The following is a 24613-nucleotide window of genomic DNA, read 5'->3' as shown; positions in this document are numbered from 1 at the left end:
TGTAAATGACAACATTGTCCCGATCATTTAATACTGTACTTATTATTCTTGTTTCTTCTATTTCTTTCTTGCCTTATTTCAATGGCTACAATTTCCAGGACATTATACATTATTATTAGTCCTTATCTGTGACATCTTTGTATGGACCCTGATTTTAAAAAGAATATATATATATATATCATTTAGGAGAGTCGTTACTGCACAACTAAAGTGGCTTAGACAATGAGGAAATTGTTCACTAATGTAATATGAAGGCTGGAGTCAGGCCACTTCTGGGGCTGAATAATTCAGCTGCTCAACAATGTAGTGGCCTAAGTTGTTTTTTCTGTGATTCTCCTGGTTTTCCTCTCATGGTTGCCAGGTGGGTGCAGCAATTCTAAGCATCTTTTAGGCTAGGGAAGGTCTCTTTTTTAAAAACCCATTTATAAAAGTGAGGAAAACCTTCCCAGGAACCCTCAGTCAGGCATCCCCAGTCCCCGCATTGGCCAGGGTTGTATCACATGACTGGCCTAAACTAATTATCCAAAAATCAGAAAAGGATTGGAATCTAAATGACCCCCTTAATCTACCCCACCTCCTCCACGCGGGAGTTGGGGAGGGGCATCCACTTTTCTGGAGAATGTGGGAGGGTAAACACCAACACGAATTCAGAGCTCTGACAGCAAGAAAGGAGTAGGGAACAACTAACACGTAGATAACCAACGGTGTCACCCAGAGTCTCTGGTGTTTGAAGAGTAGGAATGAGGTGGGCTGGTGGTTTTAGACACATTCTCTGTTAAGCTAAGAAAAAAATCCCCTTATTACTAATTTAATAAGAATAGTTGATTTGGGGGGTTGAAATCAATAATGACTGCTAAATTTTACTGATGACTTTTGACTTCTGTTGAAATGATTCCAGAATTAATGTCCTTTGGCCTACTCATGTGTTGTATTGTGTTAATAGATTTCCTAAAACCGAAACAAAGGTGTTTAAGAGGCATTTTCTGTCCTTTTAGTTCCATATTAATTAGCAATATTTGGGCTTCCTCATACACAGCAGAACACACACATTGCTATTTATTAATAAATAATACTATGTGTATATATATATACTTTTTCCAGATCCTACATCAAAAAGATGGATGAGGAGAACACTGGAGTCAGAGGATGGCAGTCAGGAGAGACCAGTACCAGTACCCAGACGTGAAGTGACGCACTCATCCTGGGGTAGAGAGAGACCCACAGTCTATACTTAAGAAACAATTCCTCACTCAACTGCAGCAATATTTTGCATCAGCAGTACTCTTACCACAGAATGTTTGAGAACTGCTTTAAGGTATTTCAGCTCCCTAAAACACCCCACTCCTCATCTTGGTCCACCTCTCTGGCCCCTTCACAGCTACCCATTCACCCTGGAGCTCCTACTGTATATACCTATTTTTGTACCTGTCTCTACCACTGCATTTGGGGCTTCTCAAAGGCAGAACCCATACTTTGTAAACCTACAGATACCCAGTCCCTTGTACTGCCCCGGATTCACAGTGGGCTTCTCTGAATGTTTGGGGGAAAATGATGCTGGTGTTGAATGTGATGAATATTTAATAATGCATTTGCAATATGGCAAGCGCTGTCTAGAGCACTTTATATAAAGTGCTTTTAATTCCTGCAATATTCCTGTACGCGCTATTATTATTATCTCCATTTCACAGGTGTGGGAAAGCCTAAGAATTTATGTAACTTGGCCCCATGTTGCAAAGCTTTCATGCTGTGGTGTCAGGACTCAAGTCCAGAGTCTGACTCCTGATGGAACCTCTAAGCCATTCTGCTTTCTGTGACTCTGAAAACAAAAAAGAAATGCCACAAACTCGCAAATGAGCCCAAATTATGTCACTGTGACCTCTCACACAGGTTACTCTCTGAGGGACTGCCAGAAATGTTCTGGCTGAGTTCACTGCCAAGGTGTCATCAGGAGAGTCCTAACCAGATGCCAGCAGCAATCACCATTCATTTACACTCCCTGATTTTAGAAGGACTGAGAACAGGCTGAAGATTTGAACATTTCAGCACAATCCTGCACTGGAAGAGGCAAGGTGTCTACCTTGTCATCCTTTCCCGTCCTCCCACAGAGTGCTTGCACATCTACCCCTCAGGAGCAATTGGCCAGACCGTCAAACTGCAGTGCACCTCACAAAGAATGAGATCAAGTGCAGCCATATCCATGTAAGTTCCCTTCTCCCTTTATTACCTCCCCAAAGCTGGTAAAAGCTTAGAATCTATTAATTCCATGTTTATAGCAGGAATTTCTACTCATTATTACCTGAGAAAGGAAGAATCCATTTAAGACACTTAATTTCAAAGATTCTATCCAATGAAGCCAGAGTCCGTTATCATCATATCAGCTAATTATTTAAAGTGCAACCATATGCATTTGTAAAAGAAAATAGTGTCCATGTTTAACAAGCAAGACTCAGCAAAGAACATGGAGCCAGGATGATAGCCTTTGCTGCTGAACTGTACTTTGCAGACCTGATGAAAAAAGCTCCCTTCTGCCTTGCTCAGTTCCCAGAATGCCATTGACTGGCCATGAGCCTTAACCCCCTACAACTGTGAGAAAGGGATCATAAGAGCCAGTGAGCACTTGCTAAAGCTAATCAATATTGAGAAGCTAAAAATAAAACAAAAAATAGACAAAGATCTTCATAGGGAGAGCACAGGGTTTTTTATCCTGTGCTCCCAAGACTTAGTTCTAGGCTAATTAATACCTGTGACCTTGTCTGAGGTGTTCTGGGGTTCAGAGCTGCATGAGATATTCTAGAACCTCTCCCTCTGAGAACAGCCCAAACACATGCAGAACTCTCCCCATGGCAGTCAGGAAGGCAAGAGTGGGTCTACTGCCAACATTGGCCCCATCATTCCCAGCCCCTAGCAGGAAACTGAAATCCACACGTCTCTCATCTGCTGCCACACCAAGAGGCGATCCATGAACTTCATCTGATATTCCTGAGTTAGGGAAAGAGATTCTTTCTCTTTCATACACTTCTCAAAAGTAAACTGAGAAGGATCTACATGACTTCATTCAACAGGTATCTGGGTGCCCACGATGCGCCATGAAAAACAGGTGCTGAGGAAATCCACGGGATTGATAACCAGCTCATTAGCCAGCTAGCGATCCATACCATGATGTCACAACAACGTCCTTTATCCTGCCTTCCCGCCAGTCACTGGTGCAGCTGCCCCACACGCAGTGCCTTTTAGAGTCCAGAGCACTGAAGTGGGAATATAAATGCTGTACATTTACAGTGACTCGTCGCCAATAAAAATTCACCCATGTCTCATTTACCGAGCCTGTGCTTATAAAGATGTTTATGGTCTGTTGTGTTAATGAACCACTTTAAAGTCTGAAGGGAGATAGAAAAGCAATAACTAAAGGCCATTTCACCCTTTCAGAGCCCTGTTCTGCTTCTTTCCACTGAACTTCATGGGACCCCAGGAGGTTTCAAATAATGCTGAGATCAATGCCCACAGCTGCCTGGGACACGGGTTTTTTTGATTTCTCAGGAGCTGCCTCACTTTCTTCAGAGTTGATTTCCTAGTATCACAATCCCTCCTCTTACTGTGAGAAAACAGGGAATTTAAAACCAGCCCCCTATCCATCCAGTGCACAGTGGGGCTGCGGGTTCCAAACAGGGTCACTCTGAGAACGTACCTTACACTGCATTATGTTAGGCATACAATGGGACAGGGCGGTAAACCAGACACAGCTCCTGTCTCCAGGATGCTTGTAATCTGCAGACGCTAATGGCTATATGGATAAATAATTGTAGAACAAAACAGAGCAGCCAGTGATATAAACGGTCTGAGCAAAATAAGACAGAAAAACAAAATAGAAATTAATATTAACAAGGGGCAGGAGCGGGGGTCCTAAATGATGAGTTAACTATAACTGGTATGCTTTTCATAAGGACCTTAGTCACAGAGGTTTTTGTGTTTTGACCAGGACCACAAAAGGGGGAGTGGGTGGACTGATCCATATCTGTCTGAAAAGCACCACGGTGGGATCAGTAGCCTGACCTGGATGGGGTGCAGGGCTCGAGCTCCAAGTTCGACCTCAGCCTCATTCTAGTCACAGCAAGTAAGTTTCCAATCAAACGCTCAAACTCAAAAGTCTCTGCAAAATCAGGAACACGCTGCCTTGGAGAGCAGATCGTAGTTCCACCGCTAGAAAGGCATGTCCACTATCTATTCAGAGAACAGGAAGCAGCAATAGCACAATGCTTACATTCATGTGTTTCAAAATCAGACCAACCTGGGTTCAAAATCAGGCTCCACCATGTTCAACAAGTCACTTAACCTAGGTCTCAATTTCTCCATCTATCAAAGTAGAAGAATAATTGTACATATCACAAAATGACTGCATTAGTTAAGACCAGACTTTTAAAATAACTGGGATGGGAGTAAAACACACAAAACTGTACTTGAACCACAATCGAAAAAAAGAAAAGAAAAAGAAAAAGAAATAAAATAAAATAAAATAACTGGTCCAGTACGTTACACATGGCAAGTGGCCACAGAGAATACTCCCATTGGTATTACTGCTGTTATTATTATATAATCTGTGCTTAAGATCAGCACTGGGTGCATCTACATGTCGGTGAGACCTAAGACTTTGTACCTTGACCACACAAAGTTCTGGGAACTGCAAAGCTGAGGATCAAATCTCTGCCCTAACCAAGGCCAGACATTAGACTGACCCCCCGGCCTGCCAGCCCCTCACTCAGCAGCTGGCACAACCAGCCCCCCAAAAGCTAAACATGTGTTCAGTCTCCACTGGTTTCATGAACATTCTACTGTCTCCCAGCTGCTGGGAAGGAAAGGCCGCTCCAATGTCACTGGAGCACACAGGGCAGAAGAAGCCTGCAGGCTGCTCCCCAACAGTTTCCTGTGCGTAATAAGACAGCATCCATGGTTTTTCTCCATCTCTGCTTTTATGACATCCAAGACCATGTGAGCCTGGGGGGTGCCACAGTGATAAGTGGCTCTGAGCCCCCACCAGCTGTGCTACTTCTGCAAAGTTCTCACGTCTTCCCTTCCCCGTGTTTCCCAGAGGGTGTTCCGGTGGCCATGACGGCCCCTGCAATTTCCAGGAACTCATTTCTCCTTGACGACTGACCTTTGCCGTTCTGCAATGTCACGCCTAGAGCTTAGCCCCTGCTCCCACAAAGCTGGAGATGCCCTTTCTCAAGTGGTCGCATCCTTTTAGCATCTTGTCTTCCTCGAATTTCTATACAGATACCAAATGTCATTGACCTTTATAAAAAGCAGCAGAAGACATATCTAATTCTTCTGAGTTAAATCTGAAAGCTGAATAGCTGGTCCTCGCAGAGTTAGTGTAGCAAAGATGGGGATGGGGGGTCCCAAGCAGAAAAAAGCAGCAGCATGCACTATTTGTCTTACAGCTGGACGGTAGCTCTTGGGTTCACCACCGTGTCCAGGGCACCAGCATTGCTCCCAAGCCCGTAGGGAGTGTTTTTTTAAGTGAACAAGAGGCCTAAATCACCCAGGTGGATGTCAGCCACTGCAGTTTGCTATAGTTTCTTAAAATGCAGATCACATGCATCCAAGTTATATGAAGGGCACCGAGATGCAGGTTCGTGGGCCCCAGGCTTCATGACTCAACTGGAGTTTGCAAATTAAAATCCCTCTAGTTGAGTCTCATGCAGCCCTGTGGACTGAGCGAGAGCAGTGAACTTCAAGCTTTTAGTCTCAGACCCTGTAAGAAATGTGTACCCACAGTACAATTCTCCACTGTGACCTAATACACACACGTGTCATATGTGCACAGTAACATTTCTCTACTCTATTCTAATCATTTGTTTTTCCAAAAGCCACTCCATAAACTCACTTCACAATTCATTACAATTAGAAAAGCACTGGGTTCCCGGGTGGCGAGGAAGTGGCTTGGTGACTGCCGATATTGTTAAAGAAATAGGCAAGGGTGTGATCGCGGAGACCTTGGGAAAGGAAGTTTAGCCTCGCGTTGTAAGTCCTGAGCAATTGTCCATTTCATTAATAATTAGATACAAGGATAAACAAAACCTAAGTTCTGCCATTGTGGAACTTGCAGTCTCCTCTGGAGGAACAAGGTAGGGAGACAAATCGTCTGTTAACAACAGAAACTGGAGGAGCCAACCAGGCTCAGGGCGCAGCAGGCCCAATGGCAACAGTGAGTGACAGCGTGAAACAGAGAACTAGATCAGAGGTAGTTCAGTAAAAATGGTCCAGACCCCGTTTCAAAGTCCTCCTCTCTTTGGGAGGGGAGATAAGTTATCTCCTTATCTCGAAGAAAATTATTACAATTATATTTATAAAATATGGGAAGCACATCAGAATAAGAGATGAACAGGAAGACTAAGTAGACAGAAGATAGGACCCAAATGCCCGCCCCTCCAGGTGTTGAAGAGGCGGCCTTTCCAGAAATACCAGAGAAACCTGCCTGAGGAATTTGCCCTCCGAGTGTATGGAGCTGGTCCAACTATCAATGTCTCCGGCATATTTTATTTTAACAGCCTTATTAAGGTGTAATTTACATACCATAAAATTCACCCATGTTACCACTATCCAATTTAGAATATATTCTGTAACTGTAAAAGGTCCACCTGCACCCTGACTGGTGTGGCTCCATGGGTTGGGTGTTGCCCCACCAACGGAAAGGGCACTGGTTTGGTTCCCAGTCGGGGCACATGCCTGGGTTGCAGGCCAGATCCCCGGTTGGGGGTGTGTGAGACACAATGGGTCAATGTTTCTCTTGCACATGAATGTTTCTCTCCCTAACTTTCTCCCTTCCTGCCTCTCTCTGTAAATATAAATAAATAAAATCTTTTTAAAAAAATCCATGTGCCCAACTGTAATCACTCCATTTTCATCTCCAGCCCCAGCCAACCATTAATCTACTTTCTGTTTTTATAGATTGGTCTTTTCTGGACATCTTATATAAATGGAGTCTGTTGTGTCTGTTTCTTTCCCTTAGTGTGACATCCATGTTGTCGCATGTCCCCATTTCTTCTTGTTGCCAAATTGGGTTCACTGCACCCACCACATCTGGTTTCCCTACTCATCAGTTGATAGATATGTGGGTTGCCTCTACTTCTCGGCTGTGAATAATGCTGCTGTAGTCAAGTTTTTGCTTGGACATATTTCTCAGAGGTAACATTCAGAAGTGGAATTACGGGGTCATTATTGCAAATGTATGCTTAACTTTTTCAGAAATAGATAAACCTCTCCAAAGTGGTTTAACCACTTTACATTCCTACCAGTAATGTATGGAAGTTCCAGTTTATCTACATTCTCAGGTACATTTTTAGATCCAGATTTACATTTATCATGACATTAAGCATAGCCTAGACAAAGCTTTAACTAGCAGGTGTGTGAACTACAGAGTGTACATCTCTCACAATTTATTCACATCCCAGAAGTCACCAGAACTTAGGAAAGAACTTATCAGAGATCTTTATTTGAAACATGTTTAAAATCATTTAGCACCAAAATGCAACACCAACCAAACTTGTGGACTGAATGATCACAGAAAACTCAGCTGAAATATTTGTCAAAGGAGAGTTATCAAGGAACCAAGCATGACAAATGAGACTATACCTGGAACACTGAACAGAGTGCCCATGGGGACAAAACCCTAACTGTGAATCCTGAAAACCAGAAGCAACTACAGCCAGAAAGCAGGGAAGAAAGATGGGGAATTATTTCTTTAAATCTGATGCAACTTGTGTTGTGCCAGGTGATGAGCGACAATGCAGAGACCCCGCTTTCAGAAAAGAAAAGAAACAGACAGGCTATCAGGGGGACAGAGAACAGTGACAGGAATGTTCTGGCTGCTTGGAAAACCCCAGGTCCCTTTTACAAATATACACACAAAATAAAGGAGATGGTGAGCACCAGGGGAACTGGCAAGAGAACTGACCACAGAGGGACACCAAATTTTCCAACCCCTTCCACGCGCTCACATTCTTCCAATCTGGAAAACAAACCCCTCTTGGGAGCTGTGTGTCTGTCTCTCACATCTTACTTTAAGTACCCTACCTGAGTCGCGGGATGAGTCTCCTCTCTTCTCAAAGAGGCTTCCTCCTTGGCAGGAACCCTTTCGGTTCCTAGCAACAGGGATCTAAGAGGACCTGTGCTAATCATCCGCTAGCACTTTTTTGCTGTTGCAATCAGTTAAGTGGAGGTTTAGGTACCCAGCTGGGCAGGTGCCAGGAGATTTCCCCTGTTAATTCTCAGTCACTCAAGGAAAACAAAGGAGTAACTAAGATTGTGTTACCATGACTTTAAAGAAATACTGTTCCTTCTCCCCTTACCTCACCCCACCAAAATCCGTAGACTTCTGTATTTCACACTTTTACATCTGTTCTTCTCCAAAAATAAAAACTGTTGATATTCAAGAAGTGATGACTACAACGCCAGTGCAAGTTATGACTTTAAAATCCTCACAGAGAGAACATACACATTGTTCAGATCAAAAAGTGTGCGCAGTGTTCCTTCCCACAGCAGCATCTGGGGATTGAGCTGCAGAAGGGCACGGTACTTCTTTTGTTTGTTTGTTTGCATGGAAAGAAAACTGAGTTCTTTCTGACTGGCACTAGAGCTACCAGTTTAAGAAAACAGAAGACAGGGTGGCCTTTGAGGAACAACTAACACTTGGCTTTGACTTTATCAACCATTCCAAGAGTAAGTCACCAGCACAGAACCATGGTTGCACTGCTACCCAGAGTCTCTGGCCTCTAAGACAGTCTGAGAGGTTCAGCTGGAAAACCCCAGAACTCCCAAACTCAAAAACCCTCCCAACTATGCAGATGGCCACACAGAAGCCATTTTGAATCCGGAGTTGCCTCAGTGTCTAAGATCCCACCACTAAAAACACTGTCCCAGAAAGAACTTTCTGAATAATGTAATTAATTCACTGCCACAACTAGAGAATAATTAACAATTCTGATGAAAATGCTTGCACAAATCCTTGCTACTTTACTAATAGCAACACCTCTTCTGAGAAAGTTGGATCTGGCCCCAATTATCAATCCTGCAAAAAACTGAATCACCTTTAGCCAGACATTTTTATAAACAGTCTAATGATGATTATTTAATCATCAACTTTCCCTTTAAAATAGGTCTTCCAAGATGAGTCTTTGAACTCAGTTTTTCAAAAGCATCTTCTCTGGCAGTGAGTATGAAATAAGGTTGATGGATGCTCAAGTTGTGTACAAAGTTGCCTTAACAACCATAATCACCATCAACCTTCTCCCGAATAAAAAGACATGCATAAGCAGCATTCATCTCAGAACTGTAGATCAAATACTGACACGAGACATCTTTGTGGCTAGGTTAGAGATGTGTATGGATTGTTGTTGTAAGGAAAGGTTGTGAGATTTCTCAGTAAGAAAATCTTTTAACCTGCTGTCTAGATTGCAAATGTCTATTCCATTTTCCAAGTTTCAAAAAACAAACAACCCAAAGATTTCAGGCTTCAAACAAAAGTAGAGCTGAAAGCTTCTAGGCAAATGTCAGCACCTCCTGGGGCTTTAAGCTGAATCCCTCCAGGCCCATAGGGAGAAACAGGAAATTAACACCAAAGCCCTGCAACTTCTTGATCACGGAGATGGGGGTTTCTCTGCCCCCTGAATAAATCTGCTAATAAAGAAAAATTTAATTGGCAGCGCAAACAGTTCAGGATTATCCCTCAGAAGTTACAGACTTTTCCTTTTCAGGTATACCCTTTCTTACAAACAATTCAAATGCACATAATATTAGTGTAAATTTTTAAATTCCATATTCCTAATACGCATGTGCCTTCCACAATTTAAAGCCACACCCCTTATGAAAAAGTTGCGGTTACCTCACATAAATCACTATTTCCTGTTCTGCAACATTTTCAAGCACTACCCAATTTCTGTGGCTATGTTCTATGTGTTTCCAAAGCAACTTACATTTAGTAAATAATTTTTGTAATTATTTCTTCAATATGTGTTTCATTCACGTGGAACTAAGATCTGGGAGGACAGTGTGTGTGTCTATGGCCATTACTACATCCTTAGCATCTAGCACAACACTAGGCATACAGTAGATGCTCAATAAATGTTTGACGAATGAACAAATGAGCCAGCATGAAACACAAGAAGAAAACTGTCTTTTAAACATTTAAGCCTGGGCTTCTGAAACTCTAAATTATAGCAGAATTACCTGGAAGGCCTCTTCAAGCACAGGTTACTGGGCCCCATCCCCAGAGTTCCTGGGGAGGAGGTTAGAGGGGGAGGGGGGGGCCTAAGAGATGATCATGAATGAAGCTGCTGATCTGAGGATCTCACTGTGAGTTCCTCTAGGCAGTTAACCTGTCAACCAGCTCTTAGAAAATCACAATGCACAGGATAACACTGAGAACCAATCAGCAGCAGAATCCTACGTAACCAACTGGGTAAGCCTCATAGGTCCCTGCTCCAAACACTGTGGAAACCGCCAACACAGGATACATGTGCAAGGAGACAATACACAGACACATGTCCAAAACAGCAAGAAGTCATTAGTACAGTTAAAGTAAGGACGTTTTATTTCTCCAAAGCATTTCTTTATGATGTATCCTACTGTGCAGTTTAATCTATTTTTCTCAGATAGAAATTACTAAACCACAATGCAGAGCCATTCTTTCTTGCTCTACCCCACTCCATTTCACTTACTAATGAGAGTTTCATCTGAGGCTAGAGGATGAAACGTAGTGAGAGAACCTTTTAAAGCTTATTTATGTCGTCTATGTTTTATTGTCTGTAAGGACCAGGGCAGTGATCAGCTCTCAGTCCTTAAGGACCAGAAATCAAGCAGAGGTATTGATAAGGTGAACAAAAGGATGCATAAAAACAATACAACAGAATCCCGAAATCTCCCATCATTGGATTAACCTTTAAAAACCCTTAAAGTATAGCATTAACTGTCAAATGCATAGTTTTCTCATGACCTTGTTCTGGAATTAAGTGCATTTATATCCAGTTTATAATCAGGGAGGACATTTAATTAGATAATGTTTGTAAGTACTTTGAAGATATAAAGTGCTCTATAAATGCTAAATATTATTATTATTATTTAAATACAGTTTGCAATTACTGCTTACCACTTATTTCACCCACCACACTGCTATAATTTGATTACAGGCAGCTTAAAAAAAACCTAGAAGTAGAAATGACGAAACCATGTCCAAGTGAAGCTCTGGATTTTTACCCTAGGCATAAATAATTAATAGGCATTTTAAATGAAGGGTTAGGTTATAAAGTCTAGTGAATTAAGGCAATTGACCTTCACCAGACTGACATCCCTTGGTTGTGTTGATTTCAATAGTTTCTTACTTATAAACAAGGTGGAAAGTAGATGATGTTCAAAACACAGGACTCTACCCTTTTGATTGCCAGCTCTACCTTCCATTTTCTCCACTGTAATTTTAAAATGTCTGTATCCACCTTTAAGAAAAAAGTGTAATTCAAGATAGCTAAAGGCTTGAAAATACCCTTGTTTTATTAGCATGCCTTCTGGCTCATCTCACTGTCTTCTCTGATAATCACAAATTCAGTGGTCTCCAATTCTTTAAAAAAAATGGAAATTTTTTCACCTGATTCCACATCTTCCATATACAATTGCTGGATCACTTTTCCAAAGAAAATGAAATATTAAATGTAAACATCCCTCATACACAATGTACAATGAAATCACTGCTAATCCTAAAATGGTTTGTATTTTATGTTTGGTTAGGTGTTTAGGCAATAGAAAGAACAATAAACATATTCTAAGCTGACCTGGATATTAAAAAAAATTGAAAGAAAGAAATACCTTAGAAATAACTCTTAAAAACATCACTATGCCCATCAAAGAGATCTTGTGCCCCAAACAAAATGCTTTTGGGGTATCTGTGAACCCCAAGGAAAGGAGACATCAGATAATTCTGATGTCATGACATGGTCTGTAAATCAAAGAACTGTGTGAGTCACTCTGGGCAATGGCTTTGGGGGAGGTCAGTCAAAGCCTGCCCATGTAGTTAGTCTATGACCTTGAGGCAATTTATTGATTCTTCTAGGCCTCATGTGTTTGTCTGAAAATGATATATATCTACCTCACAGGAAATTGGGAGGTAATGTGCCCATGTCAAGACTCGTAGAGATCATTTGTACACTTTCATTGCAAACAGCACTTCTGAGAAGTTATTCTAAGGAAACAGATATATACAAAGACTTGTGCATAAGGATGCTTATCAAAGCACTACTTATGAAATTTGAAAAGTTGGAAATAACCAAAACCTTCATCAGTAGAAAGTGATTAAGTATATCCCCTCGATAAAGTGCTAAGTGTTCACTAAAAACATGATTAGAAATTTGAACACTGGCGGACTATTTAAGGAAATTTAAAATTACATACTAATTTTTTAGGCATGATAATAATGTTGTGGTTACATAGTTTCAGAGTGTTTATCTTTTAGAGATACATACTGAAATATTTACAAATCAAATAATACAAGGCTTCGAAATATTAATAATATGGAGGAGGAAGTGGGTGGGGCTGTAGCTATAAGATTGGGCAGGAGTGGACAACTGTTAATTTGGGGGGAGGCTCATTGTACTATTTTGTCTACTTTTTAAGTAACAGTTTTATTTAGATTTAATTCACATTCCACAAAATCCACCCTTCTGAAGAGTACCAGTAATTTTTAGTATATTCACAGAATTGAACAACCATCACCTTTAACTATTTTAGGACATTAGCAATGCTCCAGCAACTACTAATCTACTGTCTGTCTCAATGGATTTGCCTGCTCTGGACTTTTCATATAAATGGAATCATATAACACATGGTGTTTTGTGTCTCTGGCTTCCTTCACTAAGTGTGCGGTTCATCCATGTTATAGGATGTATCAGCACTTCCTCCGACTGCCAATAATATCCCATCGTATTGATGTACTCCATTTCATTCATTCGTTCAATTGATGGATATTTGGACTATTTCCATTTTGTGGCCATTATGAATAATGCTACCATAAACACTGTTGTACAAGTTTTTGAGTAGGTATATGTTTTCAATCCTCCTGAGTATATACCTAGCAGTGAAATTGTTGGGTCACATGGTAACTCGCTATTTAACATCATGAGGAACTGCCAACCTGTTTTCCAAAGTGGTGATATGATTTTATATTCCCATTAGCCAAGTTTGAACACTCTAATATTTTTTCTACTTTTCCATAAGTTTAAAATTTCCCATAATAAAAAGTTTTTAAATTTTATATGCATAGTCTGATTATTAACTTGAAAAAAAGATTGCAGGTAATATATATGACATAATCTTAATTTTAAAATTATATATTTGGCTATGCATAGGGAAAATCACTCAGCTATCTATAAGACGTATACTTGGTTATCATTGGAAATCATAAATTATTTTTTATTTTTCTCCATTTTCCATATTTTCTGCAATGATCATGTGTTGCTGTCATCATGAGAACCAGAAAAAGCTGCTTTTTTTAAAATTAAACAAAATTTTAACAATTCAGCAGTCTTTGCTCCAATTTACAACCTGTGTTTTCTGGGCCCTGCAGCCCAAGAGGTCACCCTGGTGCAGCTTCCTAAGGAGATAGATGCATTTCTTTTATGAAGTCTACTGTCTAGCAGTGGACATAATGCAAGAGAGAAAGTTTGTAATGTTCCAAAAGAGTCGGGAGGGAGGTCAGTTCTGAGAGGGTTTACAAGAGGAAGTGATAACTTCTATCTGAGAGAAATCAGGGACAATTTTTTGGGAAGGTGGCAGATGAAGGTTTGGTGTTCGGGTAGCAGGTACAGAAAAGGAGAATAAGGTAGGGCATTCTTGGGGAGAAGGAAGTTGTTCCACATGGCGGAGTGAAGGGATGGTCATTAACTGCAGCATGTGGTGGGCAGCCAAGCTGGATGGAGTGGAGCTGGCCGTGACCCTGTGCTGAACAGTGTTTTCGGAAGACCAACATACTGCGGTGTCCATGGGACACCAGTCAGGAGAAGGCTCCTGGCAGAAACATAGGAGCCAAGTCTTGTCATGACATTAACTGCCGCCGTGATGAAAGGAATGGAGACAATAGCTATTAAAAAAAGATTTTTAAGATTGTGGTGGAATAAAATGTGTTTTGAGAATTTCAAGGCACTCCCTTGAGACAAATGGAGACAGTCTGGGCAAGTAAAAAGTGAGTAGAGAATCATCTTTCTCCAGAGGGAAATAAGCTTCCAACCAGAGTGAAATTACAAGCGGAATTCATCCAACATTTTCTATTTAAGTCTTCCCTCTCTCTCCACTAGAAACCTTATATTTATATGTGCAAAATAACATTTCATTCAAAAAATATCACCCAGATTTTCTTGGAATTCTCAGCACACTGCTAGTTCAGGCCCTGTTCTCAGAGAGTGACTTCCCTCATAGAAATAGAAGAACCAATTTGACATAAAAGCATCTTTCAGGCACAAATTATCCCAAAGTCTATCAGAAGCACAGACGCAGAGAGGGGTTGTGCTCAGCTGGGCATGGCAGCCATGATTCAATCACAGTGGCTCAAAGCTGGGTGGACTTTAGAACCAGCACCACAGAAAGAAGGAGTGGCCTTTAACAAGACAGGCACAGAAGATTAATTGCAGGGCAGAGACTCAGAAGGAAGAAAGGGACAACCAGCAAGACTCAAAATCACAAGATTTCAAAGAGCCTTAAAGATAAGGGGGGAAATGCGATATTTCCATCAAGGAAACACAGTGCATATTCTCTCATCAGCAAAATAGTCCACGACCTCCTAAGTAGATAATTATGCAAACAGCAAACCATGACTTATATTAGCTTTTGTACTAAGATAACTCCACTTAGTAATGAATATCAAAAATGGTTATGCAGATTTCTCTGATGGTCTGATAACTACCACTACACCCTACTTTATTATGAGGCAATGTCAAGGCAAAGAAAACACCTGTTTAATAGCTCTAAAATATGACAAATATATCTAATTTTAAAACTGCTCATTTCGTTTTAAGATACTGTTATCAATTCCTGCAACAATTACCAACCTCCCATTTAAGACTAAATTCAAATTACCTTAGGTAATGAATTGATAATAATTCAAAATTTCTTTAAGCCCTACAAGACCTCTGACCAGCATGTTTTAAGCTTTTAAACACTACTAGTCCGTGCTGGACTAGTAGTGTGCCTTTTAGATGCCCACCCCCTACACTGACCCTTCCAGACACAAACTTTAAAAGGGCACAGGCATAATTAATCTGTTTTTGGTTGAATAATGGTCAATCCATAAAGAGGAGAAAAGGTCTTTTTTAGAAAAGAAAATCTAAAAGGTTTTATTTAATGCATAATAATGCTGATACTTGATACTGGGTGAGAAAAGTGCTAATCTCCAAAATGTTTTGGGCTGAGCTCACCTCATACGTAATAAAAGCTGATTCTAGGGCAAAGGTTAACCCAGGATACCAGAGAAACATACCAGGGCATACCGAAATGTAAAAATGAAAAAATACTATTAAAGAGATGTAGGACATTTTTCTCAGGATCATTTTCAATTAAGTGTAATCATTGGGATCAAACGTTGATGGAATCAAGTTTCCCATAAAATTCTATTTAATCATGGCCTACCATACTGGTACAGTGCTTTACAGTTTTCAAAGCATTGCTATAAGTAATTTGATTTTTTAAAAGATTTTATTTGTTTATTTTGAGAGACAGGGGAAGGGAAGGAGAAAGAGAGAGAGAGAAACATCAATGTGTGGTTGCCTCTCCCACGCCCCCCACTTGGGACCTGCCCTGCAACCCAGACATGATCCCTGACTGGGAATCAAATCAGCGATTCTTTGGTTCACAGGCCAGCACGCAGTCCACTGAGCCATACCAGCCAAGGCTGAATAATTTATTTTTAAAACCAGTGTATGAGGCCCTGGCTGGTGTAGCTCAGTGGGTTGAGTGTGGGCCTGTAAAGCTAAGGGTCACCAGTTTGATTCCCAGTCAGGCCACATGCCTGGGTTGCAGGCCAGGTCCCCAGTGGCAGGTATGTGAGAGGCAACCACACATTGATGTTTTCCTCTCTTTCTCCTTTCCTTCCCCTCTCTCTAAAAATAAATAAATAAAATATATATTTTTAAGGATTTTATTTATTTATATTTAGAAGGGAAGGGGGGAGGGAGAGAAACACCAATGTATGGTTGCCTTTTGCATGTCCCCTGCTGGGAACTGGCCTGCAGGGAACCAGCCTGCAACCCAGGCATGTGCCCTGGCTGGGAATCGAACCGCGATCCTGTGGTTTGCAGGCCCACGCTCAATCCACTGTGCTATACCAGCCAGGGCAATAAATAAAATATTTTTTAAAAACAACAAAAGAACCAGTGTATGAGAAGGCAAGCAGTTGGGATCATTTCCAAAACTATTAACACAGGGACATAGAACTTGGTGCTCAGTCCACTCCATTCACTCACTCACTCATTCATGCATTTATTCATTTATTCAACTCATTGGAACTATGGACTCAAAGTTGAGCAAGACCAAGCTTCTGGCCTAAAGGAGCCCACAGTTTAGTGATCAGGCCAAAAGAAAACTACATACCATTTATAACACAGGCATGAAAAGTATAGTGGGAAATTCTTAAATCTAGTTGTGTTTTTGAAAATTTTTACTGTATTTATTGGGGTAATATTTGTTAACAAAATTAAATGGGTTTCAGGTATATAATCCTGTAATACGTTATCTGTATATTGTATTGTGTGTTCACCACCCCAAGTTAAGTCTCCTTCCATCACCATTTATCCTCTCCTTTATCTTCTCCTCCCTCCCCCCATCCTTAAATATAGGTTTTGATGGAGAAAGAAATAGCTAGGCCCCAAGAAAGGGGTGATGGGTCAGGGAAAAGACAAGCAGAGGTCATCTAAATCTGTACAAATAGAAAAGTGAGTGTGAGTCCTGGCAGAAACAGGAGTATGAAGTCAGCAGTGACCAATCTTGGCTTTAAATGTCTTACTCTTTGTGCCAAGCTAAGGACAGCCAAAATGGTCAGATTCAAATATATGCTAATTTCCAAAAAGCTTTCTGGGCTGATCTCACTTCACATGAAATACAGCATACTGGTGGCAAACTCAGTACTGTGATGCCTTGAACTCGAGCTTTGGGTTTGAATGAGTAGGTTGTTTTCTGTAGCCTATGTGTAGACACACTTTCATACAGCCACATGGATAGTTTATATCCATAATACTATAGATAGGTATAGATAGATTCTACAAAGCATACCAGAAGATATAAACCTTACATGCAGACACATCTAAATAGTGTATGTGTCTAGATGGTCCCTCAGACATGTTCAGATGGAGATGGGTTATGGAGGGAGGTTATCACACAGGACAAACACCTATCCTAGACAATTTAGACAGCCATTTGCCTGCAGACAAGGAATCGAAGGAGGGTTGAACAAGATGAATTCCAAAGGCACCTTAAAGCTCCGTGTTATGCATTCTATGAGCTTACCTGCATAAAGCAGTTTCTCTATAAAATTCTATGACCCTGGTGAAATTATTCCTCTCTGCCACTTTTTTTGTGCTCAGATAGAAAATGTATTATTGATTTCTGATTCAAGCACAGACAGTGTAACTTAGAGTAAACAACACTGAATGAGGAGTCAGGAAACCAATTACTGTCTTCAAACCACCCAAGAGGTGAGGGGGTGGGGGCTGTGTGACCTTGGGCAATAGACGTCACTTCTCTGGGCTTCAGCTTCCCAAGTATTAAATGAAAGGAGTGGCTAAGTGTTCTACAATTTTCTTCCAGTTCTAAATCAATGCACTCACCCCCCATCCCCTGAGATGTAGTTGCTCTCCAGAGCTCTAAAAATAAGGACTAATAATACTGGATTAAGATCATCTCTTTCCTAAGCAAAGGTCCTGTTCTATATTACTTTTAAAAACCATCCAAATCTTGCATAATTTAAGTAATCAGTGCTATCACTGGTTGCTCTGGTTTAAATTATGCATTGTTGCTATTTGGGGAAAATTTAGACAGGGTCCAGTCTGGGATCACTGACTGAGAACAATAAGCCCCCAAAACGAGAAGGATAAAGGCCTCTTCAGACAGGACCTGCTTTTAGTGCATTGAGTGCAGCGTTTACAAAAAGAGCATTGATTGTGTACGTTAGAGAGCCACTGAAACAGCCAGGGACTGGTGGATCTGCAGCAAATTCTCCTAGAAGCCACTGACCTTGGCTGCATTTCAGGGGTCAGGCATTCCCAGAAGGTTCTCGGAAGGCAGGCTTTATTGAGAGTTTAGGAACAAATGAGACCTCTGCTCTAGATGAGCTCCCTTCTCCTAATTGGAGAAGACAGAGAGAGATGACCTGCCCTCTGGTTTGTAGGGATCACCTATATGGCCTTTGGACCCACTTCTACCATGCCCACATCACACACCACAAGACTGGTTGCAGACCCCAGCCTTCCAACTGTCTCCACATCTGCATTTAAATCCTCTAGCAAGCAGTTCCACAGCCTCCTAGGCTGGCCTGGCCCCTCCTCTTTCCACACCTCTTGCAGGCAGAAATACAGAGGCAGAGCACTGAACACAAGCCACAAAGAACAATTTCAGTGAATCCTGAAATTGCAAAGATATCTTTTCGAAATACAGATCTCAGGCGCAGGTTTCCCACGTGTGAATCACACTCCAGGCCAGTGGGTGAGCCCTCATAGTTGTTCACAAGCCTGCAGGCTCTGTGCTCAGTATCTCTCCCAGGAAAAAATGACAAGGGACCCGCTGGCCAAGCCCAACTTAAAATCAGATCAAGGAGCTTTCCATGAGAGGAGCGATGTTGAGATGCCAGATCAGGGAGATCGTAGCCTGGCCCACTGTTCAGACGCCTTCCCTGACCTTTGCCACTTTCCCCTGCCCCGAAGTCTGGACCATCCATTCACCTGATTAACCGCCTGGCAGCAACTCCCAGCGCACAAAGTAGGGCAAATGACAGTCCGTAAAGCAGGAAGCCACAGACACGGACAGATCACCCAGCCTGTTACCAGCCCCCACCCTGTTCTGCATGTGGCATTTCAGTGCCAGGGAAATAGACAGCTTACTGTAATAACGCATGAATGAGCTTTTGCTGCCCAGCTATCCAAAAAGCCAGTTACAAATAGCATCTCTGTTCCTCCTCAACCCCTTGACTGCCTCGCAGAAACCTCACCTCTCGGATTCAAGGATTAAGGAGAGGGGAAGGAAGTGTTAAAAGGGGGGTTAGGGAGGGAGAGGATTAATGAGACTAAAGAAAAAGTGACACTTGGACCATCGAGGCAGCTCTTTAACATAACCGTGGAGAAGGAGACAATGTCGGGAGAAGTACTGAAGATGCGGGTATATAACCCCAAGATTAGCATCAGTTTAACAATGTATTCCCTCAGGAGGGCGTGTGAACTTCGAAGCCTCACCTATCCTGCGTGTCCCTGGGTTGACAGCCGCCATCAATCTGGCCCCACCGACCCTCCCTGCTTCATGTACATGCAGTTTTTTTTTTTTTAATCTTATTTTTGGGTCAGGAGAGGAAGAAGCCTTCTTTAAATTGGCGTCCAATTCTCCTCAGACCCCCGCTGCTGTCGCCACCCCCACCCGGCACCTCCTTCCCGGCAGGCAGCATCTAATTAAAATGGCAAGAAAGCTCTGCCCCCTTCCCCGAAAGGACGGTGTTGGGATTGGGGGGTGGGGGTGGCGAGGCGTCGAGGCTGCACTCGCATTCCTGGTATTCTGGTCTCAAAACAACAGCAAAATGGATTCTATATGGGTGATGTCTTAGTCAATACAATGAAACGGCGACTGAAGCCATTCACGTGAAGGTAAACGCAGACTTTAAGTGGGGCTGGGGGTTGGGAAGTGCTCTACAAAGGGCTGGCCACAGACGCAGGGAAAACACACACACACACACACACACACACACACACACACACACACACACACACGATCCTGGGAGTTCCGGTCTGGTTGGGGAAAAGCGGAGAATACATCCCTTTCACCTGCTGAAGTTCAGCCATAAAAACTGAAATGTTACGGCCCCAGAGTCAGCACAGGCAGGGCTGAGTTAAACCCGGATAAAGGTGAGGGGCAGACCGGGGGTTGAGGCCGTGCGGAGAGAGTCCGGGCGCGGAAGGCAGGGACGGGGGAAGGGGAGGCAGTTGCCATCTACAAGACCAGCATAGCAATCGCTGCCTTCTTGGAGAGGCAGGTTCGGCTCCGCGGGGACCGCCGGGCTCATGTCATTTTGCAGGTAGCTGAAAAACGTGGGGGGAACCGGTGCCTTTATTCACGCTGCTGTTATCATTTCTGCAGAAAGAGACAGGTCTCGCGCCTTGGCAGGAGACAACTGCCCGGGGCTTGTGTGCGCGCTCACACACACACACACACACACACACACACACACACGAGCCTTTCATTTTAATGCGCTTACACCGCTCTGAGATGAAACTGGCATAAGCTCCACGCGCTCCCAGGGGGTTCTTGACCACAGCCAAAGGAGGGCGCGTACGGCACAGCCCCTGCCGTGGGGACTTAGGCGAAGGCACCTCAGCAGCCCCCGAATCGAAAGGCGGATCCAGGTTCCCTCTGCAACGCATTCGCCGCCTCTGCCCACCAGTCCCAGCCCCATCCACGCACCGAACCCATCCAACACGGACTTAAACCACGAGAAACAAATCGAAAAACATGTTCTGCTCACCCTCAGTGCCGAGAGATCGATTTCATCCAGGCTGCGAGCCGGGGAATCACTCGCCATGTCTACCTCTTCGCAGGAGAAATGGACCAAAACCACCCCGAACCTTTTCCCTTGGAAATTCCACCTTGGTCTATTTCACTCGGGTCCTCATGCGGGTGTCGCGCCGGAGGCCCCCGGGCCCAGCCTCTCCGGCCCACCCCTTCTCCACTGCGCGGGATCGCGATCCTCCGCTCCTTGTTCCGCTGGGTCCGGGAGCCCAACCTGCCGGGACCTCCAAGCCGGGAGCCGCGGTGCGTGTGGGCTGCGCGCCCTGATCGGCTAAGGGCGCTCGGGCTGCGTGGGTGTATTTAAATGGGACATGCTTCTTTGCTTGTGCGTGGATGGCGGCTGCATTGGCTGTTATAATGAGACACATCAACTCCTCCACTCAGCTGGGGGTTGGGGGTGGAGAACCACACAGAACTGTCTATCATCGCTTCCTGGGAGGAGTAAAGGGAGGGGGGAGGAAAGAGGCGGAGGAGGCGTGGTCTCCGACTGGGGAGAGGCCACGCTTCCTGACCCAGTCCCTCTGCACCAGCGTGGGTGGGGGAGGGGAGGGCACCCTTCCGCCCAAAAGCTGGCGGGCTAATCTGGATGGATCTGGAGAGCGGTTTCTGAACCTTGCAGCAATTATCGTAGGGGCAAAGGAGATTTTGGGGCACACACATTTCTGTGTCCAATTCATGCACTGCAGCAACATGGCCTTTGAATAGCATCTGGGGGACTCTAGCAGGGGTTCAAATACTCCGGCGCTGAAAAAATTCAGGGGGGTGAAGCGATGCCCCTCCCTCCGCCATTAATTATTTGTGTGGCTGGAGTAACGCAGGCTGGTGCAACCAGTGCATATAAGGACTTGTGTGCAGGGAAGGGGATCCGCCTCCAGCCGCGAACGAATGGGAGAGCAGCGCACTCGCACACTGCGCGCAGCCCCGCACCTCGCCAATTTGCCCCGGCCTCTGGGTCGGGGCCACCAGCGGTCCCCGGGATCCTGGACGGACGGTTACTTGCGGCTTCGGGGCTGGAAAGGTTTGCCAGAAGCAGGAAAGCCGGCAATCTGAGCTTCCTCTTGGCATCGCCACACCCAGGACATGCCCGTGCCGCAATTCCCTACGGAAACGACCGAATTGAACCGAGAAGGTTGCTCTCTGGGTGCAGTAGCTTGAATGCTTCAGGTAATTCTAAAGGCAACACTGGGTAAAGCAATACACGCTGCCTTAGGACCCTACAATTCCCTTTCAGGCAGCGGTTCCGCGGCTGACCTACCCAGATTGATGGAGAAAGTTTGTCTGGCGGGTAAGATGTTAACATACGAGATGTACATACGGCCAGAGGGATCTCACACCACCCGCTTTCTCATTTGAAGGCTGAACGTTTACAGTGTTAAACTTGACGTTCTGTAATCAAGAGTGTGAAGTCACTTCCCCCAGTCACCACCCCCGCCCCTCTGCACTAGCCCCGCACAGCCCTTCCTCTCCAGCCTTGGCCACTTGAAATACATAGGAAGAAATGGTGCAATCAAACTTTTCTCCCAAATACAGCAATAGCTTTGGAAGGATTATCTGTAGTTCTGTTAAGATGAGAACTTAACCTGGCCGAAAGCATGGGCGCGGGGGGGGGGGGGGGGGGGACAGTTTAAACGTGTGGTGTGGATGTCAGCCCCAGAATAAGGCTTTTGAATGAATGAATGAATGAGTGAGTGAATGAATGCAAGCCCAAGCAGTTATTTCATCGACTGCAGACATCAAATGACTTTTTAAAATCATTCCCTGTGCTGCTTTTGTTAGTATTATTGTGTGTACTTATATGTACTGTGGATCTTGAAACATGAAAATTGTTCCAACATCTGAATGACTGCAAGAATTTAGGAGCTTTTGCCATTAAAACAACAAATATTTACATGTATTATACTCAAAACACTCCATTTCATCTCTCATTTTTTAAAATAAAATCATCTAGCTTGAGGTAATAAGTGGTGTGCAGTAAGCCATCAAGTAAGCCATAAAACACTATCATGTCCTATCACTTTTTATTTTTCTCTGTCCCTTTTTTACCTTTAATCTAGATGACAAGTTAATATATCATCTCAGTGTTGAAAGAAAATAACGTAAGATCAGGTACTGAGATCTATGAACAGAACTGTTTCTAAAACTCCAAACGTACTTAAAATGAGACCTTTTTTTCATGGGAAACCAACATTTATACAGCAGATTTTATTTGAAATATCACAAATGGATCTTTCCTTCCGATATTATGTAAACAGTAAGCCGTTTCAGGCCACGAGCATGCCGTGTTACTGGCACTGAATTCTACTCTCAGATTTAGAAGTACATTACAAACCTGTATGTTCCTTACGGTGATGGGGATGCTACTGCAGGAAGCCTTCCTAGGAGCCAGGAGGATGCTGAGAGAGTCTGGTGGAGGCTGGGGTGCTGGCTGCAGGAAGCACCATAAAAGGGGAGGTTACAATAGCCAAGGCACTTCTAGCTGATCAGGGAAGGTAGAAACTCCGAGCAGTTTGTGCTGTAGGTAAAGTGGTGACTGGACTAAGGAAGAAAGCAGAGTTCAGATCAGGTAGAACTTCACATGCCTTGAGGCACTTGAACTTTATTCCTCAGGTAAAGTGTGTATCAAATTTCAGCAAATATTTCTAAATCTTTTTGTCATGTCTGTGTACCTCCTGTTCTGTTATTATTTACTTAATGTTTTTCTTAAATCAACACTTCTGTTTTTACATTTAATTTAAAAGGAAATATAAATCATTACTGTAAATGGAAAGCTAGCAACACTTGCTAAAGTAGTGGGAAACCGTGAAAATAAACACAACGGAAAATACAGCAACATCATTCTTTACATTCTAGCCAGCTATCAATGCCTGCCTGAGGCTCCTATCCTGAGGCCTGCTCTTCTTTTCAGAGCTTGACCAACGTGAGATTTTTGTTCTTGGTGTAATCTGGAGGACTGAGAGAATTGATATCATTTACATGCAGGTTGAAAGGCTGCGGAACAATACAGTATTCTGTTTATATATGTCTGAATATGTCATGTACTATAAAAAGCCCGGACACAGGCAGGAAGGATACAGATCACTTCAGGAAAGTGGGAAAGGAGGAGAAATGGAATCGGACAGCACAAGGGACGCTCCAACAATGCTGTCGAACTTAAGGTTGTTTTTAACCTTTACACTAATGGCTTTTCATTATATCATTCTCTATCTTTTTGTATATTCAAAATATTTTTATATTTTACAAATATTTTTATATTTTACAAATATTTATTAAAAAAAGAGAATTCCAAAGGGTGTTATGTTCTCTATATTATGTTCACTGTTACTTAATGTCAAATCTATGCTCCAACTGAAATAAACACTGTGGAAATCCTAAGACTGCTGGTGGAGCTTATGAAAACACACTCGGTATATCGTCTGTCACCGCAAATCCCTGAATATAACAGAAAATGTATTTAAAAAATCATTAGAGTTCTAGAAGACAAGAAAAGGCAATATCAGTTATCTAGCAATTCAAAAGACTTCCTGGATTATATAGGCAGACAGGACTGACTCACCCACAAACAAGAACTGTATAGCGTGAGTTAGGGCAATTTCAAGCTCAAAAGCAATGGCTATAAAGAGTAGGCACTTTCATCATGGTGAGTAAGTAAAGAATGGTATTAATTCTTTCATTCATTCAACAAATATTCATATTTGCTCTGTGCAAGGCCTGGGAGATTTGACTTCACTGAGGCAGATAATAAACTTGTAAATAAATAATCAATAAATAAGATTATTGGAGATGGTGATAAGTGATGTGAAGAAAATCAAGCAGGGTTATGGAAATC

At 42.9% G+C, this 24613-nt stretch overlaps 1 protein-coding gene across 5 annotated transcripts in view; it reads right to left on the bottom strand.

The window, feature by feature from the left end:
- The window catches only part of TNIK (TRAF2 and NCK interacting kinase), a 350236-nt gene extending 329053 nt beyond the window's left edge, over positions 1 to 21183 (bottom strand). For 3 of the 5 annotated variants that reach the window (XM_053657844.1, XM_053657845.1, XM_053657846.1), the window contains exon 1: positions 20744 to 21182. In XM_053657844.1, the coding sequence (XP_053513819.1) occupies positions 20744 to 20800 (57 nt within the window). In that variant the 5' untranslated portion in view covers positions 20801 to 21182. Of the gene's footprint in view, positions 1 to 20743 lie in introns of all 5 variants that reach the window. The other 2 variants (XM_053657848.1, XM_053657847.1) reach the window with 2 other exon arrangements.
- Between the last annotated feature and the right edge of the window lie 3430 nt (positions 21184 to 24613).

This window comes from Artibeus jamaicensis, unplaced genomic scaffold, assembly GCF_021234435.1.
Source record: "Artibeus jamaicensis isolate MK-2021 breed Jamaican fruit bat unplaced genomic scaffold, CSHL_Jam_final scaffold_474, whole genome shotgun sequence".
NCBI classification, from domain to species: domain Eukaryota; kingdom Metazoa; phylum Chordata; class Mammalia; order Chiroptera; family Phyllostomidae; genus Artibeus; species Artibeus jamaicensis.
This window is presented reverse-complemented; position numbering and strand designations above follow the sequence as displayed.